This window comes from Symsagittifera roscoffensis, chromosome 6, assembly GCF_963678635.1.
Source record: "Symsagittifera roscoffensis chromosome 6, txSymRosc1.1, whole genome shotgun sequence".
Classification (NCBI taxonomy): Eukaryota; Metazoa; Xenacoelomorpha; order Acoela; family Convolutidae; genus Symsagittifera; species Symsagittifera roscoffensis.
The window spans coordinates 40,720,223-40,742,035 of record NC_087067.1 but is presented as its reverse complement, the minus strand read 5'-3'; the positions used below and the strand labels follow the sequence as shown (position 1 = coordinate 40,742,035).

The window sequence follows — 21,813 nt, the reverse complement described above, 5'->3', positions numbered from 1 at the left end:
ATCTGAAAAACTCTGAAAGCCAAGAAAAACAACCCAATTACATCAGACTAATCTAATTTGAAAGTTTTACGCAACCTTGGGAGAGCTAGCTGGATGACAAAAAAAACTACATTTAAAATAGCCAGTTAGGGAAAAAACACGAACTCTTTTTTTCAGAACCTCAGCCATACTCCACACTCCTAGATCCCGCGCAACACTTGCCGTCATATTCCTTTGTAAAAAATTCTGAAGTTTATGAATTTAAAGGTTTTTTTGATATATTCAAACAATACGCTAAGCCATCAAAACTTGAAACGATTTCAAATGAAATTGCTAAGCTAAAACACACTGAACTAATCAAAATTAAAACTACTTCCACACACTTTAGAAACAAAACAAATCAGAAACCATACACGAACTGAACTGAAAGTTTAATGCAAAAAAGGTCCAACAGAAAATTTCAAAAAAAAATTTCAACTAAAAACGTAACACATTGGGACAGAAAACAAGAATCACCTCAATAGCTCTAAACCAGTTGTTGAACTACAGCAATTAGGTGCGCAACTTCGGTAGAAATGCAAATGAGTGAACTTCAGTCATGCAGTGAACAAAGTTGCCTACGGGGAAAAAGTCTAGTAAATTTAAACACCAATTTTGAAACTAGAAGTCGGCCACGTTTTTGTGACTTTTACACTTCTACTGTTTGATAGATATATTTGCCTTGATTTTGACAAAAAAAGAAGTAAACTTGAAAAAAGAAAGAAACTTAAAGTACTTTTTCCAAAAAAAACGAGAAAGCTCATCAGGACCTTCGTTCTTTGACACTAAACAAGCTACCCTGTAATAAAATTGAAAACAAGAGGGAGTGCACTATCTTCAAAAAAGATCATTCAATTCAGTCGTTATTACTAGGTTTACGCAAAATTCTTTGAGCACGATTGGTTCTATGAGATTCACCATCAAGCGAAGACGAAAATGAATCGTGTAGGCTACTGAAACCACCGGACATCCATATTACGAGTCTTTCGTCTCCCCCAATGACCGATCAACTTTGCTGTCTGGTTTGGTTAACACATCCTCTAAGATCAACAACCAGGCAGCAATGAATAAGATTAATAAAGCAGATAAAACATCTGCAACGAAATCGTTCGCCAAAAAGACTTGGAGCAGAAGACAGCTATTTATTGGAAACGAAATAGATTCAGACAGCCAATTTCCAAAGGAACAAAAATATGACCTTGACAAACTAATGAACTAGCCACAAAAATCTTTAAATTTTTGTGGCTAGCTCATTAGTTTGTCAAGGTGATATTTTTGTTCCTTTGTTCCTCAGTTAAAGTAAACCAATTTTAAAGCATAGTTGACACAAAGGTGAAGCAGAGCTTCGCACCACTTGCGATACAACACAAACAACAAAACTAGAAAAAAAATTAACTGCTGAAAAAAACAAGGTGAACCGAAATTTTCGTATGTATTCATCGAAAACAACTGGCGGCCACGCTAATAATAGAGGACGTGTTTGATATTGAATGAATTTGCTATACTGATGCCGCACAAAAAATTTGATTTCAAAAATTAGGCTTTGCCCAAAACCTTAATTGTTTGTCTATTAAAATAAGTAAGAGAAAAAAATTGAGATAATTAATTTTTACCCCGTAGATAATATTTCTCATACAGAAAACTAACGAGTCGCCGCTTCTGCAAAAACAATTATCGCAACCGGTTCTTTCAATTGAACTTTTCATTTCAGATTTGATTGTGTAGATTTTGTGAAAGTTCAAAAAAAATAAGGCCGAAAGTTCTAAAAAAACGGTCAAAAGACTTTCCTAAGAATTGGCGTAAAATCAAAAAATTTCCATAAAAAAACTCTTCAAAATTTGACTTGTTTGAAGGCCATTACTTTTTTTCCTCAACAAACTGGGCATCGCCCATTTTAAAGGTAAGTTTTCAACAATCTGTTGTTTCGATTAACAACTTATGATATCAGATTTGGCAGATCGTTAGCGAGAAAAGTCCAAAATACAGTCAACAAATCAAAAACTGGACATTTCCGAGTTCTAACTTTTTGAGTGAAAAAATGGGCGTAGCAGCTTATGCAAAAAGGATTCACGCTACCTGTACCCTATTGAACCCATCTCAGCTATTTAAAAAAAAAACGGTCAAAAAATCAAACTTTTGACTTTTTCGAGGGCCATAAGTCTTGGTGTCAGAAAAATTTGATCGTAGTCGCATAAAGAAACGAGCTACCTGCAACCCATTTTCTAAGATATGGCAGGGTAGTTTTCGAGATTAATCGGAAAGTTTAAAAAATGGTCAAAAAATCAAAAATTTGACTTTTCCGAGGGCAATAACTTTTTGTGAGTAAAAACTTTGTGAGTGGCCGCTAATGCAGGGGAGCTTCCCACTACCCGTTATTTCAATGAACCTACAATATCAGAAATGAGGGTTAGTTATCGAGAAAAGCCAAAAAGATTCACAAAACGGACAAAAATTTGACTATTCCGAGGCCCATAACTTTACGTGGAAAAAAATTTGGGCGTAGCCCTTATGCAGGGAGTTTTTTAAAACCGTTCTATTCATTGAAGCCATAAACTCAGACTAAAGAGGGTAAGTTTTAGAGAAAACGAAAAATCAATAAAAAATATCGGTAAAATATTCACCACATACTTTTTCGAAGACTGAAGACAGATGGGCCGATTAAAAAGTCAAGAGTGTGCTTGCATACTCTTTAGGGTAGTATGCAAGCACACAGGGGAGTGAGCGGTCTTTCAATTAATTCCCCTTTTTTGAAAATCAGTAAGTTTCTGAGAAAAAGAATCTGAGAATAAGTTTGGAAATAAGTTTCCATAAAAAAAAGAAATTTCAACGAACCGATTTGGTAAACATACAACTAACTTCGAAAGTGCGGAAGTGAGAATTGAAGTCGTGTTTTCCTTGAAACGAACCAAAATTAGGTCATTAAGCCGATAAAAAATAGGCCGATATAATTTGGGCCGGGGAACTTTTTTAGCGAAACAAAAAAAAAACAAAGGAAATATGCAGTCAAGGTAAGTAAAATTACGATTTGTAGGAGTAAATCAAACACTAAATCAAACATATAAGAAAAATGCGCGTAGCAAAAAAAACGAATCCAGGATGTGACAACTACGCCGACAGCAGATAAGCAGACAAATAATTGGCCGACAATTTTATTTTAAACAGAATATTTCGTTAGAAAAAACCGGTCCTGCTCAGATTCGAGCCCGGCACTTTGCGGTGCCAGGCATATTCGTTACCTCCAAGCTAAGGTGCCCGGGAACGCATACAAGTTTGAATTTATTATAAGCCAAATACAGATGATTCAAGTGATTCTGTTAAACAAGTTGTTAACCCGAAAAAGTCACATTCCGGTTTGATAACGCTTGCTAATCGCAAGCGTAATAAATCTTTCTATGATGACCAGGTCCTTCCTATGCTTAAAAAAAGAACGTATTGTACATAATTCTTGATAACAATTAAGTTTAATCAAAATAACCAGTCCGATTGTTTTTATTGCAAATGAAATAAACATACATTGAATTTCAAAATAGGCTGTAAACAAAACAACAGACGAGCTTTTACCTTAAGTGAGAAACACCCATAGATTACAGGCGAGTTTCAGTGTTTCTTCTAATAGAACGATGCAACGTTTTGATTCCAATTTAGCAAGATAACGAATATTTTCATTTAAGTTTTCCATTTTCTCTGCAACTTTTCAAAAGACAAAGCTGAAATTTTGTCATATGATAGATGGTACTATTCACACTGATTCATTGTTGAAACATCCTCGTGATCAGCAAAATAGGCTTGACATAGAAAAAGAAAGCCGTTTTTGACTATTAAGACGAAGCTATGTCTTAGCCGCTTCTGCCAATTGACTGGAATTTTAAAGGCTTATCGCAGTCCTGATCATCAAAGAAACACTAAACATATATCGATAACATCTATCATATGACAAAATTTTAGTACCGCATCTTCAGACAAAATGAGAAAAACGTGAAAGTTTCAACTTTGTCCCGTGAACATATAACTCATAAATAATAACTTTCAACTACTTTATCAGTCTTGGAAGTGCGAGAAGGCCAAACTCTCCCAAAAAAACAGCTTGCATTTTTGACTAAAAGCAAAATCTATAGCAACATAATATGGTAAAATACAAGGAACAAAAAATCTGAAGGCTTTTTTTCGTCGTGGGTCAGACATGCCATGTCGAATTATATTAAAAGTTTAGCCTCTATGTGTGCTAAAATTACAGCGTTTTCATTCCAGAGCACAATAGTTATTTATCCATTTTGAGTTAGTTTATTTAACAAATCGATGTCTAAATTTCCCAGTGCTTTAGAAGCACCAGTGGAATCTATTGCCGCCAAGGTTGCTCTGCTTTGCTCTATTAAATCATCTTCATTTTCGTAGCTCGTGATTTTTCCTTTCCGCTTTTTCTGAGCCGAAGTTTCTTTTTCATCAGGTTTTGTATCGTTGGAGTCATTTTTAATTACTTCTCTTTCAGAAATATTTGATTCGACTTTTTGCGGTTCAGTTTCTGGTATCGATACCTTTTTAGTACTATCAATTTCACTTGTGTGGTTTTCGATTCCAGAGTTTTTCTCCGGGCTTTCCAGTTTTGCAGTTTCCACTTTTTTATTTGAAGTCAGGTCAATTTTCTCGGGTGATTTATTATTTGCACTTTGTTCTTGTTTCTGCTTTTGATCTCTGCTTTTAGACCTCGAGCTTGAACTGCTTCCCGAAGAGCTTTTCGACGACTTCCGTTGTTTTGATACAGACCGTCTTACAATTGTACTTGGCTTTGCTTTCTCGTCTCGTTCGCTCGAACTAGAGCTACTCGAGTTTGACTTGGTTCTGCTTCTTCGACGTCTAGGTGATGGAGCCTTCCGTCTGTCGCTATCACGAGGAGGTGCAGGTGGTCTTCGACCCCCTGGGAATCCTCGCCAGGCACCACGACGTCGACCGTAACTTCGGGACCTACTTCGTCTGGGGTTCCTTCTAGACGGTGATGGACTATGTCTAGTACGATAAGAAGCGGGAAGCTCCTTTCGCTCCCGACTTATCGGTTTTCGATCTCGATTTACACCCGGACTGTTAGCTTTTTTGTTATCCCTATTAGGGCTTGGATTGAACCTTTTGCCAGACTTCATATTATCTGGACTAGGTGACTTCCGCTGCCCTTTATTCACTGGACTACGTGACCTTCGAACTCTTTCTTGAGTATTTAACTCCTCGTGATTCCGGTTTCTGTTAGGTGGGCTTCTAGCATTCCGTTCCCGATGAGGAGTGAGTTGCTTCCTATTTCTGCCAGGGGGGCTTCGGCTAAAAGTTCGATTGAATCCGAATCGTCTAGTTGGAGCTGGATCTTCATTCTGTTGGGCATAGAATGGAACTTGACCCAAATAGGACTCTTCCTGGTTATCGGCAGGTCGATGTCTCCTTGGCGAATCTGAAGAACAATATAATTTCGCTGAAAGAGGCATAGCCAACAGATAAACTGAAATTTTTCACACAGAGGCGAAGTTGCACTTCGCATACACAAGCAAAAATATGACCGATAACGCTACTGGGAAAAACTGAATGAGTAAAACTTTGAGTCTGCAAAATTTTTTAAGTAACGCACGCCAATTATGAGTCTATAAAATTGCTAAGTGACGCCAGCCAATTATGACGCATTAGCAGTACTAGTCAATTTGAAAAAAAAAAGAAATTTACTAACAAACATGCCTCAATTTATAGAGAGGACGCATTTTAACTAGTATACGAAAAAGTTCATTAAAAACATCCGACCGTGCCCAGGTTCAAGCCCTCTTATTTTGTTGCTGGTCTCCTTCCCTGCCTCTACGCTACATATCCATGATACCTTGAAGCTTACATGCTATTTGTACTTTAATAGTCTGTGTAAATATCCTTAGCATTGGCTGTACTTAATAGCTGGTTATTGCTCAAAATGAACACTTTCAAAATGAACAAATTTTGTCGCAACAATATTTGCGACTTTGGGCAAAAAATATAGTTCATACTATAGCACAAGCTTTGCTTGTGTAATAAGATAAAATAATATTAAACACAGAGGCGACGCTGCGCAAACACTGGCGAGAAAACAACTTAAAAACAGCTCTAAAAAGAGAAATAAGCAAGATAAGCCTTGAAAATTTAAACGCTTGCTGGGGCGTAATCGATCCTACGACTAGGAGATTTAAAGTCCCCTGTCCTCACATCTGCGCCACGGAGCCTTGACAATTTGTGTAAAGTCAGAAAATTCGCGAAATCGAGTTTATATTATGGTACCCTTGTTTGTAACAAATAGCTTTTTTCGTTTAATTTGATGAATTAAAATGCATCAACTGTGTTAACTTATTACTAATCGAATGTCAAAGCGCAACTTTTAAAAATTCTTTCAGTTTTTCAAAGCTTTTTTTTGTTTTAAAATATTTGCCATATGTGGCATCTCAAGTTTGTCGAGATAAGCTGTACTGAATTTTTTGCTTCTGAGAACCAAACTTAGCGAAGAGCGGGTTTTCATTTTTGGCTTTCAAATGAAAAATTGTCCTTTTCAAATGAAAAATCTAACTCTTCTAAATAAAAATTCCATCGCTTTTCACTAAATTTGGTTCTCAACAGAAAAAAAAGGCAGAGGCAAGACTGCACTTCGCAAAGGAGAGTTTGAAACGCAAAACATAAATAAGCTCTGAAAAACCAAAAGAAATTGCCTCTTAAGGGAACCCCGACCTCCAAAAATAGAGTCTTATATCTTCGCACTTTTGCCACAGCTTCTTACTTTCCTCCAAACACTAGTCATCGATGAAGCGGATAAAACACATGTTAAATTAGACCAAGGAGCTGATAATTATGCGAGCTGAGTTGGAAAAAATCAATTCGCCTTTGCTTGAGTAAAAACCAAAATATAGCCAACAAACAGTTAGAAAAGTGTCAATGCAGTCAAGAAGAACAAAATAATGAGTGTCGAAAAGACAACATTTTTGGAACTGTAATTTCAAAAAACCTTCAGAATCTCTTATTATTTACACTTCTTAAATGAAACGAACGCAATTTGGAAAAAAAAATTGGATCAAAAGGTATCTTTTACAGTTTTTATAGCCCACTGCATATCTAAAAGTAAAAACAGAGCCAACAGATGCTTAAAAAACTACAAGACAGACACTAAATAAAAAATTTGATTGAAAAATAAGCTTCTTGAAGTTCAAGAATTGTTTATGAACTAATTTTGTAAAGTTATTCCATTTAGAGAAAATTGATCAAAAGGTAAAGTTTTCATTGGCTGCGAATTCAGTAACCATAGTCTATTTTTGAAATTGCAAGTCATTCTTGTTCTTCGTGACTTGAACTTTTGCTGTTCGATCGTAGAGTTTTCATTACCTTTCAAAACAAAGGAAGTGAACTTCAAAAGAAATTAAACTCAAACCACGATAAACAAAAATTGAGAGCGCACAATTTTTAGGGTTTTTTCCAGAACAAAAACTAAAACAAAAATTACATAGAAGCAAAGCTTCGCTTCGCAAACACGTCCGAGAACACGACAAAGCAGCTCTATAAAGTGCAATAATAAACATTACAATAAGCCTCGAATTAGTAAAAATCGGCTACCTCTCAGACTCTAAAGATTAAGAGTCTCACACACAAAACACTCAGCAATGGAAGCTTAATAGGCACCAAACACTAGCCACAAATAAAGCAGAGAAGAGATGCTATGTAATTTCCAATACTACAGTGAAATTTCCAAATAAGTGATTACTTTTATTTGTGAGTTAGATTAGAAAAAAGAATGGCTCGTAATAATACACTAAGCTGATCGCAAGGGTAATCACGAACTATATAAACGACACTCACTTCGTTGTTTTACACTTTTATTTAATTATTAAAACTATAAGTCAATTCAAGTTTTCGCACTATTTCCCGTTTGCTTTTGAGAGCGTAACGTTTAGAAAAAGAAATCGAATTTCACTTGAAATAACCAAGAGTCAAAAAATCAAATTAGAGCATTAACGAATTTTTTTAGAGTTCCAAAAAAAATAAAACGATGTAATAATAAAGAGCATCAAAAGGTATTTTCATTCCACATAGGAACTTCTTGAAAAAAATCTACTTCGAGGTCCATTTCTATGATATTTCCATTTTTACTAGTGGAGAGCGCAGTTTTTTTTACAGTTCAAAGTACCTTGAAAACATCAGAAGCCAAACAACCAAAATGGGCGTCATCAAAATCAAAGTTATTACTTTCACTGAAAACATTCAACTAAATGAATGCGAAATCGCTTCGTTCATTTACACTCAGCAAATTTAGGAAACAGCGTTATAAATCTATTTGAATTTTACCAAATTAAAGTAACCAGTCGATCACGTTGTCGTGAGCTTTACAATTTTGCTGTTCGATAGTGGAGTTTGCCTTCCTTTTAACATCAGAAATGCACTGAACTAAAAAAAATCTTAAGTCAAACTGCGAAAAATCAAAAATGAGCGTGAACAACTTTTAAGACTTTTTCCTGAAACAAAAAAAAAACAGCAAGACCTATATAAGAGTACTCACTACGTTTATCACTCTGAATCAAAATCATTTCGTTTAATCCGCTTCAGGAAATTGATGACTCACAATCGATTTTGGTTCACTCGGATAATATTTTAATATAACAGGAACTTCTAATTCTGCCTTATCTCGAGGTCCATTTTTTTATTTTAAAAAAATCTATTCTACGCCCGCTAAAACTGAGAATTCAGTTCTGAATGACAATCTTAATGAAATGCAGATATGAAATTGTAATTTCGGAAAAACAACCAACAAAAAACAACAAATGATCCAAGTCAAAAAATGATGAAACTAGTCTTAAAAAATTTTTTGCCGATAGCAGGATTCGAAACATTTCTGGAACGGAATTTTAAAAAACGAGTTGATTGCCTTCGCATTTGCGTCCGCTGCATCGATGTCAATAAAACGCCCTAATGGTCAATACCAGCTAGCTATGAATGCCTAGCAATAACAGTTAACTACTTAAAAAGCCGATAAAACACATACTACTAAAACGCCAAATTACATTGGAGCATCACTTTATGAGCACAAAATAGCCGAAATTGAGCAAAACTTGTGCGAATAAGGAAGAACAAAGACAACGGAGAGTTGAAAAGAGTCAATGAACGCAAGTAAACAGAAAAATGACTTCCTTGTTTTTTTTTGAAAAAAAAATCGCAACTTCCGAATTTCAAAGAAAAAAAAATAGATGCCCTTAAAGCTCTTTGAATTTCAAAAACAATTCATGATTGACTTTTTTTTGATACGAGCAACTGAATTTTAGAATACTGGATCAAAAAATAATTTTTTTATTCCGCTGGTATATCTGAAAAATAAATTCCACTTTCAAAACTAGAAGTCAACCATGTTTTTCTTGACCTTTTGCTATTTTGCTATTCGATAGCGAAGTTTGCCTTCCTTTCAACAAAGGAAATGAACTGAACTTTAAAAAAAATAAAAACCAAACCGCGAAAAAAAAAATTCGAGCCTGAAAAAATTTTCAGGCTTCTGAAAAAAACGAAAAAAAAAATCATCGCGACCTATATAAGAGTCTGAACTACGATAAAAAAAAAGTAATCAATATTATAACACAAGCGTTCGCTTGCATGATTGAAAAATTGATTTTAAGTAAGCTTTTTAAATTAACCAAACTTCAGAAAGGGGAAAAATTTCTAACTGTGCTGAATTAAGCTGACTTCTCGTATTTTCCCTCATAGAAAGGAAGCATCAGAAATTCTTCTAAGAAATGCTTTCTACAAAAAAAAAATTAAGCGTCACATATATACCTGGACGTTGTTCTCGGTTATCTCTGGCTCGCATGTTCATCCGGTCTCTCAAATCCCCACCCACCCTTCTTAATCCATCATCCCCTCTCCCTTCCCTCCTATCCGTATTTCTCTCCTTCTCTGTTGTCACTGGTAGTTGCATCTCTTCTGCTTCATCCTCTGATTCTTTGCCGAATTTGTCATGTTTCCACACATCTGGACTGGATTTCCTGAATTCAGTTCGAAATAATTACCAGGAAGGCCAATTGATTGTCAATTGCTTAACATTACGCTGCTCAACTGTTGCAAATAAAAAAAAACAGTATTTGCCATGAACATCCTTCAAAAACCTACTGATCAAATAAGAAGTAAGACCCTAATTTTTGCTAGGCTCATTAAAACTTCATAATTCACAAAATCATTTATAGACCTGGACAACACCAAAAACACTAGGCCGAACAAAAATCCTTCTTAAATCGTTAATTTCGATTCAGAATATTTGAGACGCTTGGAGTTTCAGTTCGTTTTTCAAATAAAGGCTGTCATCACATGAGGGAATCCGAAAAATTGCCAACAGACGGAAAAGAGTCATGAACGCAAGTAAACAAAAAATACTCACTTGTAGTTTGAAAGTTGAAAAAAACTTCAATTTTCGAGGCTCACAATAAAAAATAGATAGCCTTAAACTGTAAAAATTTCAAGAAGTATCTAGATAGAAGTAACCCAATTTGAGATAACTGGATCAATTGGTTGTTTTAAATTCCGCTGGAAATCTGAAAAAAATTCCAGTTGCGAAACTAGAAGTCGACGTTTTTGGTGACTTTTAAACTTCGATGTTCGATACTGGAGTTTGCCATCCTTTCAAAAAGAAATCAAAACTCAAACAGCGAAAAATATAATATTAGCGTGAACAACGTTAAGACTTTTTCCCGAACAACTTTTTAAGACTTTTCCAGAACCAAATAAAAAAAACAACCACCAAGACCTATATAACAGTACTCACGACGTTCATTACACGACGTTCATTACAGTATTTGCCATGAACAGTACTTGCTGTGAAAACAAACCTTGGAAACCTTCGTTCATTCAGTCCCGCTCGTGGATCGTCACGTTCGTATCTACTCAAAAATCCTCCACGCCTTCCACCTATGGGAGAGAAATTGCGTCTTCTGTGACCGTGGTAATCTCCATTTTCTCTGTCATCATGCTAAACACCATTAATTACTTCATTACACTAGCCCGATTTTTACAGAATCTAGCTTCAAGAATAACGATGACACTTTGATACTTAGAAATTGCAATTTGTAGGCCCATTTTTCACCATTCAATATAAATACACCTTAAAAATGTGTTCCTTATGTCAAACATTCGAGACGTTTCATTTCTTTTCAACTTAAACATGACAAGTCTTCTGAAGTTATGTGACCATAGGACCCAATATGGTGCTTACCAAAAAGTATCTTCCCGTAGTAGGAACATATTTCGGATCAATAGCAGGAGGTGCGCTTTCACCAGTTATCGCATCAGGTTTTGCTTTGACCTGAAATGTTATTCGAGTCTGTGCTACTGACCTAGTTGATTCATAGTAATCATTCAACAATATACCAATCAACCATCAACCAACAGCGTTTTGATGCATAAAAATTAAGATGGAAAACTCAATTAGTTGAAAATTTAGTACCTCGTGAGAAATAACCGCGTGATTTTCGCCAAGTCTGTCTTTGACTGTCGGTTTGGCAGTTCTCGTGTTCGGTACGTCGAGATCTGGAAACTTCTCGAAGGACTTCGGATCTACTTTCACTACCTGTTTCACGTCCTTTTCGTGCCTTCCCCGATCTAAAAAGCCAGACGAATTAGAGTTTCGCCTACTTTTCGAAATTAATTCACAAATAAGTGCTCACCTTTCTTGTATTCGTCGGATTTTTGGTGTTTCGACTTGCTTGTTTCTTCAACCTGAACAAAACCGAAAAAATATTCGATAATGTTTAAAATGGGTTTTTCCATATTGACAGAGTTCAAGCTCACCTGTAACTTCTTGAGGTCTTCGCGGTCAAAAAGCTGCTTGACTAAACATGCAAAACTTTGAGTCGAAAAGATGCAATTTTCAATGTTTCAATTAAATTAATATTACTGACATGTTCGACGATCTCTTCTCTTCAGCCAGTCAATGTGGAGGCCAGCTGTGATGTTGTCATCGTACAGTTTCTTCTGTTTTCTGAAAATTTAAGAGTTTCAGATATGTGCAACACTAACAAAACCGAGCAAACTAGTCAACAAAAAAATCTAGAGATTTAGTGATTTTGTTAGACAAGTTTCTAGCCTGAAAAAGTATATTCTTATTTTGAAACGGTAACTAATTGTAAAAACGTTCGACACGCGCAATGATTGCACTGTTTAATGAGAATCTGAAGACAGAGGCAAAGCGGAGTAACGACTCTAAAAAACATCTACCAAAACTTCCATATCACGATTCATTTCGAAGGAACTCATTTTGAAAGAAAGATGCTGAGAAGGTCAATTATCAGCCTCAGCCTAGCATTAAAACAAAATTTACATAGCGGCAACTAGGACGACAAAACTTGGGTATAGAACTGTTGCACCGAAACCAAAAAAAACCATTTTCTTAAAACCTGAGCAGAGAAAACTTAAGAATAAGCCTTGAAAAATGAGCTTTTGCAATGAGGAACCGATATTTTGACCTAGAAACCAGGAGTCTCATGTCCTCGCATATGCTACACAATCACTGAAGCATTTACAAACACTAGCTACCACACAGAGGCGAAGTTGCACTTCGCATACGCAAGCAAAAATATGACCGATAACGCTACTCGAAAAAACTGAATGAGTAAAACTTTGAGTCTACAAAATTTCTTAAGTGATGCACGTCAATTATGAGTCTACATAATTGCTAAAGGATGCAGGCGAATTATGACGCATTAGCAGTACAGTACACTTGAAAAAAAATTACCAGCTAACATGTCTCAATTTAAATAGCGGACGCATTTTAACTAGTATACGAAAAAGTTCATTAAAAACATCCGACCCTGCCCAGGTTCGAACCCTCTTATTTTTGTTGTGGGTCTCCTTCCCTACCTCTACACTACAGATCCATGATACTTTGAGGCTAAATTGCTATTCTTAATATAATAGCCTTTGTTAATACCCTTAGCATTGGCTGTACTTAATAGCTGGTTATTGATCAAAATGAACACATTGTATCGCAACATTTGAGACTAAGGTTGGAAAAAAATATTTCATACTATAGCACAAGTTTTGCTTGTGTAAACAAAGCGGCTACAGTTGCTCTGAATTTGCCAATGCTATGCAGCAAATTTGTAAACAATTATAAATGGAGCCATTTCAATACTCCAAATTTGAATATCTCATCTGTAGATTAAAAGTCTCATGTCCTCGCTACAGTCACTTGGAAGTAAACTAACACATGCAACCGAGAAAGTAGTAACAGATGCTATCAAATTGCCTATGGGTAGAATTATTCCAAAGGTACCACCAAATGAGCACTTTTATTTGCGAATTGGTGACAAAAATTACCTCGAAGTATTACTACGCTCCGCTTCTTTAAAAAGCGAAAGAACGAAAGCACAGATAAAAAATAGTCCCTAAAAAACTGTTGATGAGTCGGAACCGAACCTTGGAACTGGAGACTATGCTATCTGCCCGATGGTCCCTTAAATGCATGGACTCACCAGTCAACAATAAAATCATTAGAACACATAATTCTAAATGGCGCGTTGAGTTACAAAATAATGTTTTCGTGATATAACACTACGCTTGCTTCGTTAGAAAGAACGGGTGTTTAAAATGCAAGCATACTCGAAGTGTTTAAAATGCAAGCAGGCTCAAATTATTATATCTATTGCAGTTAAGATCCAACTTAACTGCAATAGATGATTCACCAGATTCTAATCCAGATGATTCACCAGATTCTAACATCAAAGGCTTCCAGATGATTCCTGTTAACAACTTTTTTTGCATGTTTTATTTTCTCCGATAAACATATCTTACAATGTGTTGGCTTTTGGCAGTTGCAGTTTTTTGATTCGATCAGCATTTAGGCATATTCGAATGTGCAAATTGCAGTCATATTGCTGGCCGAATTGATTTTTGCCGAAATTGAGCTTCTCCAGAACATCGTGCTTTTCCTCAATTGGCTCTGAAAAACATTCTCAGTTGAATGAGGTAACTTTCACCTTGATCAAAACTCGGGCAGTTGATACTAACCTTTCGACTTTTCACCTGCGCTCCTATATTAAACATACAATGCGACATTAAAGCACGAAATACAACTAGACTGCTTTGAAGAATTGTTCTTAAAAATACGAATCTAAAGAATTAAGCAAACATTTATTGCGAAAAATAGTAAAGTAACAAAAATATGTACTCACTTGGGAACTCCACTCTCTTTAACCTTTTCAGATTCGTTAGCTCGCGACTTCTCCTTTATATTTGCAGACAAACTTCGCTTCCGATCTCTGCTTTTGATTTTTTTATCTGGACTAGCTGATGATTCCACTTTAGCAGCTTTGGCCAATTTTCCAGAGCTTGATTTAGATCTAAACGCTTCATTCTAATACTGGTTTAATTCTTATTTCAATCATGTGGCCGAATTTCAAAAATGGCCACCCAAGGAAACCTGAACATAATTGACAAAATATATCACCCTCAAATTCATGCTCATTGAGATTCGTGCATCTTTTTTTGAAATTTTTAAATAACTAGCCCTAATTCAGAAACTTGAATTAATTCTATTTCACTGGGAACTTTGATAATTAAAATCTACTTTCGAAACAGTCATTTGCATTGTGTTATTGGAGAGCGCAATTTGAGTTCTTTAAAAAATTACACGAACTTGATAGAAAGTAAACTACTTCGTTAAGTAACACTTGATCATACCTGCTCCTCGGAGTATCTTTGTTCCGCTTTTTGGCAATTAAAGGACGTTTATTTGTTCTTTCAACTTTCGGGGATTTACGTTTTGCTGGTTTGGCATCTTTTTCTTTGTGGCCCGATTTTGATCGTGACGATTCTCCGCTTGACGAGGAGCTAAGAAAATCAAATTAAAAAATGATAAAATAAACTTTTTAAAATTGGTCGAAGATATTAAAGAACTCACGAACCTTGATTTTCTGCGTGATACCATTTCACTTTTAGTGCATTGCAACTGAAAAAATACAGAATCAAGAGTACAAATCGCGAGTTCAAAGTATCATAGTAACAGAGGTTACAGGAGTCCCTTTATCCCATATTCCACTCAAAATTTTGCGTGTTTTTTTTGGTATGGAGTCTAATAAAGATACAAATGAGACGATTTGAGTTGATGAGTAGAAATTAAACTCGTAACTGAAAAGATTTTTGAAGGAGTAAATTTCAAACAGTTACTTTGATTGTTGTGAAAAACATATTATTGTGATAAAAATTATGAAATAGCCTTTCATTTGTTCAAATTTACCGCTTGTGTGTTTTCATATCATATGCTCGCTGGTCTTTCTTCTTCTGATTAATTTACCAAATCTCGCCGTCACAGCCGTAGGCGAGTGAAGCATTTCTGGCGTATCTAGACGCAAGAAGGAGTTACCAGGTGTAACTACCCGTCAACAACACCACAGGTTGTACCGCTCCCACCTACCACTTTTTCGTTTTTTTTTACCTCTCAGATTTAAATAAAACTCTTTGATTCATTGCCCATCTATCCCACCACATTTCTACATAAGAGCGACTCCGTTGCCTTCGCTATCTGTGCTTCAGGTGGATGCCCGATTACATGCAATGCGAATCCCAGACTTTACACAGAAGCTTGTAATTGGCACATAAAGGACTAGTAAAATCTACAATTCACCCGTACCGCGGCTCCACTCTCCAAGATGTGTATGAACAGTTTTACAATACAGTCAGACCAAAGCGCCTTAATACAGTAACGCCGGGTTTAATGATAAAAGGCTGCATCCACGAGAAGTTCAGCTAGAGTGGAAAAAAATTAATCAATCAAATTACAAACAAGTTTCAAACTCCTAATCATCAAACAATCCATCCTCCTAGTTTCAAACAATCCAAACATCCAATAACAATGATGTTAATCGAAAACTCTACATTCCTAAACATATGCTGTTTAACTTTATTATTGAATTTGTTCATCCACACTCACTCATTATTTCGCCTAATCTTACCTTAAATCTAACCCCTCGAATGTTCTGCCGAGATGGCATCCACTTTTCGTTATTTGCTATGAAATCTTTACAAACTTCCTAGCTTGAATTATTTCTAAATTTTCTTGACACTCTGACTAAACAGTTCTTCCTCATAAATTATCCAATCATAAACAATGTATCTCATGTAACAACCACCTACGCGGTCGAAGAATTTGATGCATAACATGCGCAGCTTTTATGCATGTAAATTGCAGCGGCTTTAACCGAGGCAGCGACCACGATGACAATTTCAGCTGCATTCGCTGCACCTCCCTCATTACAGACAACAGTACAACTGTTATCAATTCCCTCTAACTCAACCTCAAAAAGCCCCTTGACCAACGATCAAACTCCTGCAATTGCAAACCGCAACAAAACTGTAACAGCCACACCCTACCTTTGGTCAAATCCCATACCTGAACTAAAAATTTAAATAAGAACAATTTATAGCCAAGTAGTTCACTGGAAGCCAGTCTTCAAGTTCCTCGCAAAAAACACAGTTGGGTTAATTTTTATACAAACTCCAAATAGAGCCCTAAACTCGTTCATTAAAACAAAAAAACTCATACGCAATGCAAGCAACAGTGATAAAGGATATTCCCTCACCTCATGCTATGCAAAACTAAATGGGAGAGTGATGGATGGTACTTCAAATCTACAGCAAGAAGGCTCAAGCAATTGCAAAAGCGCTAACTGGACAAACTTTTCAATGTGGGAAAAGCGGTGCAAACCCTCTTGGTGAAGAAAAAAAAAGTAGAAACTGAAGCACATATTAAATAAAATATTAAATCAATGAGCACATGGGAAATTTTGTGTGCTATTGCCAAATCAACTGATACCTCCAAGAGTGTTCTCTCACTCAAGGAAACAGACAAAAATTAAACTGATGAGCAAATCCTCAGTGAGAAACACCCTCCTGCGGAGCCAATAATCAACAACTACATAAAATCATGCTCCGAAGTTACAATCCCATTCCACTCATCCTCATTCGACCAAATAAACGGCCAGAAATTTAGGAAGTCTGACAACATGAGGTTCTCATGGACACTCAGGTCTGGAATCAAATGCGTGGAGACGCATACTAACGCACTTTGGTCATTAGACAGTCAGTTGAAATATCAAAGACATTAGCCAAAATTGCACAGAAAAAAATTAACAGAAATGTTAAGTCCTTAGCTTCTTGAACCATATAATGCATGTCGACTAGTTCCACTTGATAAAAACTCAGGAGTTAGGCCAATTGGTACAGGCGACGTCATCCGCAGAAAAACAGGTAGAACAATCACAAAATGCTTGAAAAGCGAATTTATCAACTATGCCTTGGCCAAAAGTGTGGCATCGAATATGCAATTCATACGCTTAGGAAGCAATTCGAGAAAACCGATTTCGATGCAGTAATAGTGATGCACACGAAAATGCTTTAACTCCCTAAACCGGAAGCTGGCTTTAAAAATTATTGCCCTTCTATACTACCCGCTATACAGAACTCATTAAAAAGTAATCCTATATATAAAAGGAGTTACACGAGGAAACTCAATAGTAATAGCGAGGTAGGGGCTAGCCCGTTTATTTTTTATAAAAGTTAGTCAACGATAACAGAAATGGTATGCAGACCATACGGACGCAGTCGGAAATTTAAAAGTCTGCGAACAGTTCTTGACAACATTATCAAACACGAAAAATATTTAGGAACCAAGTAAAAGCAACAAGATACCAGCTCATTGAAAAAGATGAAAAACACAGCGAGGCAGTAAAAGTATTCAAAAATAGCGAAATAAAAATGAAGAAAGGAGCCAGAGTACTGAATGCAAAATTTTCTTAGAAACTCAGCTAGAAAAACAATAGAAAATAACGAACAAAAATTGTCCAGTTCGCGAAAACATCACCACAAACCTTTTACTCTTGTTACACCAAAGAGGTACAAGAAAAACTATCGTTTTGAACTAAAATTATTTCAATACCACAGAAAACATGCAGGCCTGCGGGAAAATAATGCAGGAAAAAATAATTCCAAATTTGATTGGTAAAGATCATATTCGCCATCAATTTCGCATCTTTGCCACTGAAAACGGGCGGTCTAAGAATCAAGCTACCTTCTTACTATGAGAAAATTTTAGAATTGTTAATTGAAACATCTTCAGTCTTAGACACATACGAACCATTAACAGCTCTATCTAAGCAAGAATAAATCTACACAAAAACTTAAACTTAAACTGAAAGTACAAACCAAAAGGGAATGAAAATATTGAATAAACTGAGTGACAGTGAAAACCACGCACTTGAGCTAGCCTCCGAAAAAGGAGCTTAAACTGGTTAAACGCAATGCTACTTAGAAGATATAATTTCAACCTAAAAAAACCGTATTCCGAAATGGAATTTATCTCCGATATGGATGGGAACCAACCAACGTTCCACTCACATGTGCATGTCGTCAAACTTTTGACCTTTTTCATGCCCTTCACTGAGCGAAGGACGGATCTATCCGCATGAGGCATGACGAAATCCGAGATATCTTTGCCAACCTCATGAGCGAGGTTTGCTATGATGTTGATATCGAGCCGAACTTCAGTCGTTGCAAGGCGAGAGCTTTGTCAACAATCCAACCACAACTTATGAAAAGAACACTGTGAAAGAAAACTGATTATGGGGCTACAGGTTTAGCCATACCTTATTTGATGCCAAAATTTTCAACCAGCAGGACGCCTATAAGTACCACGAATCACTGAAAAACTCAAGACACCAACAGAGAGTTCTACAGTTCGAACAGAACAGCTTCTGCTCGTTCATTTTTTGCTGCACTGGTGGTGCCGCAGCAGCAGCTACCTGCACAATGCAGCGCATATCTGAAACACTCTGTAAGAAAAAAGCATGAAAGCGACTCAAAAATAAGAAACTATATAAAAACTAAGACCATCATCGCGCTTCTCAGGAGCGGTATTTTTTGTATACGGGGTTGTAGATCACTGCGTAAGACGCAATTCATAGAACATTTAATTAGTGCTATTTTAGAGGAAGGGCGGTTGAAATAGTTATCTTTAATAACAACGCCTTAAAGGCTGACTTGACTTATTTCCTGCAAAATTGTTTATTGATGTATTTATATAATGCTGATTTGGGCCATAGTGAGCATGTTGACGACCATACCTAAACGAAAGAACCCCTTTCATGATTTATTTTCAGCCAATCCAAATTGACCTCTAAAACTACTTTTTAGATTGAAACACTTATAATCACAAAAAAAAATAATCAAAAACATTTAAATCAATTTGTCTGGAGGTTTCTGAGACATAATGTCATATTAGACATGAAAAATGGTTAATCAAAAACCAAAAATTTTTAGGACTAATTTTTCAGAGTTAACTCCCTGTTCCTAAATTCATTACGCGTGTTCTACGCGGTTGTTCAGAAGCCTTTTCATGGTTGCTCTTTAAAATTCGGGACGAAAATTCTGGCTGTACAGCTTCTGTAAGACAATTTCAATTGCTTCCTTCAGGGGAACAAAAGTGTATAATTTTTTCACAACATGAGATATTATGGTTTCATCCGGATCTAGAGCAAAGTTTTCAATTGTTTTTCTGGCATCTTTTAATTTGGTTTCTATATTGACTCCAACGATGTTGTCAAAAAATTTTGCAAGGGTTTTGTTAAGATTTTTAAACGAGCTGCCCGGAAAGGATAGTACGGGTCGTAGGGGTAACTCAGCCTTGTGCACCTCAGCCAAAAGTACAAACGGACGGGTTGCCTCATTGTCGACCTCATCTTTAAATATAAATGATCATTTATCTCGTCCCTTTTCTTCATGGCAAGTATTCTTTGTTAACTTTCTTCTAGTTTTTCAGTATCACCTCACAGTAGTGTTTGCCATTTTTTTTTCAAAAACTGAGGTACTAGCAACAAAAAATTCAGTTTTGAATCATACATTTGTTTCCTCCTTACGCAAAAACAAGCCCTTTTATCAAAACGCATAGCCAGCAATCCATTATCTTTGAGTAATTGCCTTGTTTTTTTCAACGGCTTTGTCTCTTGAGGTTTGCCTTGTTTTTGCATATGCCTTTGCCGCGGCTTCTGTTTGACATAAAGATTCACCAGATTTGGTTTTTCAATTGTGAGAGGAAAATTTTGAGATCAGCCATAAAATGCGTTACCCTGCATTTGTCTCTAATTGTACGCTTCGGACGCATTGACAGCATTTCATATACCCATCCAGACAATTCATTAAAACCAAGCACATTAACTGATCGCTCATTTCTCCCCCAAGAACATTATCTTGTCTCTCGGTCAGCTTTTCTAACTTTGTTCTTTGGTTTTCTGATGTTGTTTTTAAGCCTGCATCAGATTGACGCCTCACAAAATGGAAAATTGGTGCCCAACACTCTTCGTCAATTTCTTTTTGCACCAGCGATCAAGCTTTCACTGCCAACTGCTCATACCATTTCCTGTCCTTATTCGACCTAGACGTTTCAGTACTTAGTTTCAGCTTCAATTGAAAATTATACACAGCTTGGTCCAAAAAAAACGTTCTCGGGGTCCATGAACTTCAAAGATTTTATTATTAGATCGTTTCTTAGACACTTTCTCAGAAACTTCAAGTGTCTAAGAAACTATGTACAGATACTTGAGTTTTTAAAAAAATTTTTGATAGTCTTACACAATTTTTCAAGTTTGCTTTCTTTTTTATGTTTGTCTGAGCCAAACAGTAGGTAAAAGTACTGTGGTCATTGTTTTGCGGGCCACGAGTAAGAAGAATCATAAGGCACAAAGCAAAACAAATCACACTCTCCACACCCCTGTCTTTGAAGCGCAGACTCTTCCTCTGCCTTCAGCTTCTGCTCACGTCTTGCCTTCGCCATCCTCCTTGTCTGCGTTGGTCTCTGTTGTTTGCCCTTGAATTTTTGTTTTCAGTTCTGCCAGTCTGTCTTTTGTATGCCACTACCAATTGCAGAGTCTTCAACTTCAATTCAGCACTCTGGTGCAGCTTCAAATATTCCTTGCTCTGTTTGCTCTTGGAGGTTAGCATTTAATTGCAGGAATAATGAGCATTCCATTGCAGTGTAGTTGACTAAATAAGTGAGGCATACTTTCTCTTCTGCAATAGACGATCGCCAATATATGCTGCTTCTTCGCCTTCAAATAATTTGTCAGCTCCTCGACACAGGCTGGGCGGTAGTTGTTGTTTCTGAGGCTGTCAATGGTGTTGTTTAGCACGCCGTGCCTCACAGCCACTTTTTTTTCTACTTTAATGGACTGCCTTCCAGTAATCGTCGAAGGTTCTTTCCTTGGTTCTGCGAGTTGTTATTGAGGGATGGGCCAAGAATTTCTGTAACAAGGCTTGGGTATTGCTTTTTCTCACTTCTGTTGAGGATGTTGATGCTGTGGAACAGGGAGCTAGCTGCTACACCATGAAAAAAATTTTGGTAACTCAAACGAAAATTAGCCATAATCTACGTATCGATAAAAGCACATTTTAAGAACTCCCTATACATTGATAAAAGCCACTAAAAGTTTAAATACTGGCCTCTTATGGGAAAACAGTTGGATTTTTAAGCTCTTAGTTTTTTGATCTATCTCAATTTTTCTTTAAAAAATGAATTTCAATAAGTGTAGAAGAATTTACATGAAAATTATCTGAATGACAATAAAACATCAATTTACAAATATTAAATACGATAACTCATTTAAATTTTGGTTCTCATAATTGAACTCTGAATCGCAGTTGACTTCTAAAATTACTATTAAGAATAAAATACTTTTAACTTCTTAAATTAAAAAAAGTTTCCGAGTCATAATTCGAGTGATACATGTACATATAAAACGAAGA

General features: G+C 36.3%; 3 protein-coding genes across 4 annotated transcripts in view; all 3 read right to left on the bottom strand.

Annotated features, from left to right (window-relative positions):
* The window catches only part of LOC134848160 (kinesin-like protein KIF11-B), a 286,740-nt gene that overhangs the window by 254,334 nt on the left and 10,593 nt on the right, over positions 1–21,813 (bottom strand). The window lies entirely within an intron of this gene.
* LOC134848161 (sideroflexin-3-like) overlaps positions 1–21,813 on the bottom strand; it is a 37,919-nt gene that overhangs the window by 5,513 nt on the left and 10,593 nt on the right. The window lies entirely within an intron of this gene.
* On the bottom strand, positions 4,281–21,012 carry LOC134848743 (serine/arginine-rich splicing factor 4-like). The gene is made up of 11 exons (XM_063866255.1): positions 20,830–21,012; positions 18,752–18,818; positions 16,156–16,264; positions 14,196–14,363; positions 11,925–12,004; positions 11,815–11,855; positions 11,691–11,742; positions 11,471–11,625; positions 10,857–10,996; positions 9,811–10,019; positions 4,281–5,449 (listed from the first exon to the last, which is right to left on the bottom strand). Exons 1-11 carry the CDS (start codon positions 21,010–21,012, stop codon positions 4,281–4,283), a joined length of 2,373 nt encoding a protein of 790 aa, XP_063722325.1.

Bases quoted from the DNA above. Each gene is read 5' to 3' on its own strand.
- LOC134848743 (XM_063866255.1), bottom strand. From the start codon at position 21,012: ATGCTAACCTCCAAGAGCAAACAGAGCAAGGAATATTTGAAGCTGCAC. The intron at 12,005-14,195 runs GTGAGTACATAT...TTAAATTTTCAG, and splicing joins AAAGAGAGTGGAGTTCCCAA to AAAACAGAAGAAACTGTACG. The intron at 11,856-11,924 runs GTCAGTAATATT...TTGCATGTTTAG, and splicing joins GAGAAGAGATCGTCGAACAT to TCAAGCAGCTTTTTGACCGC.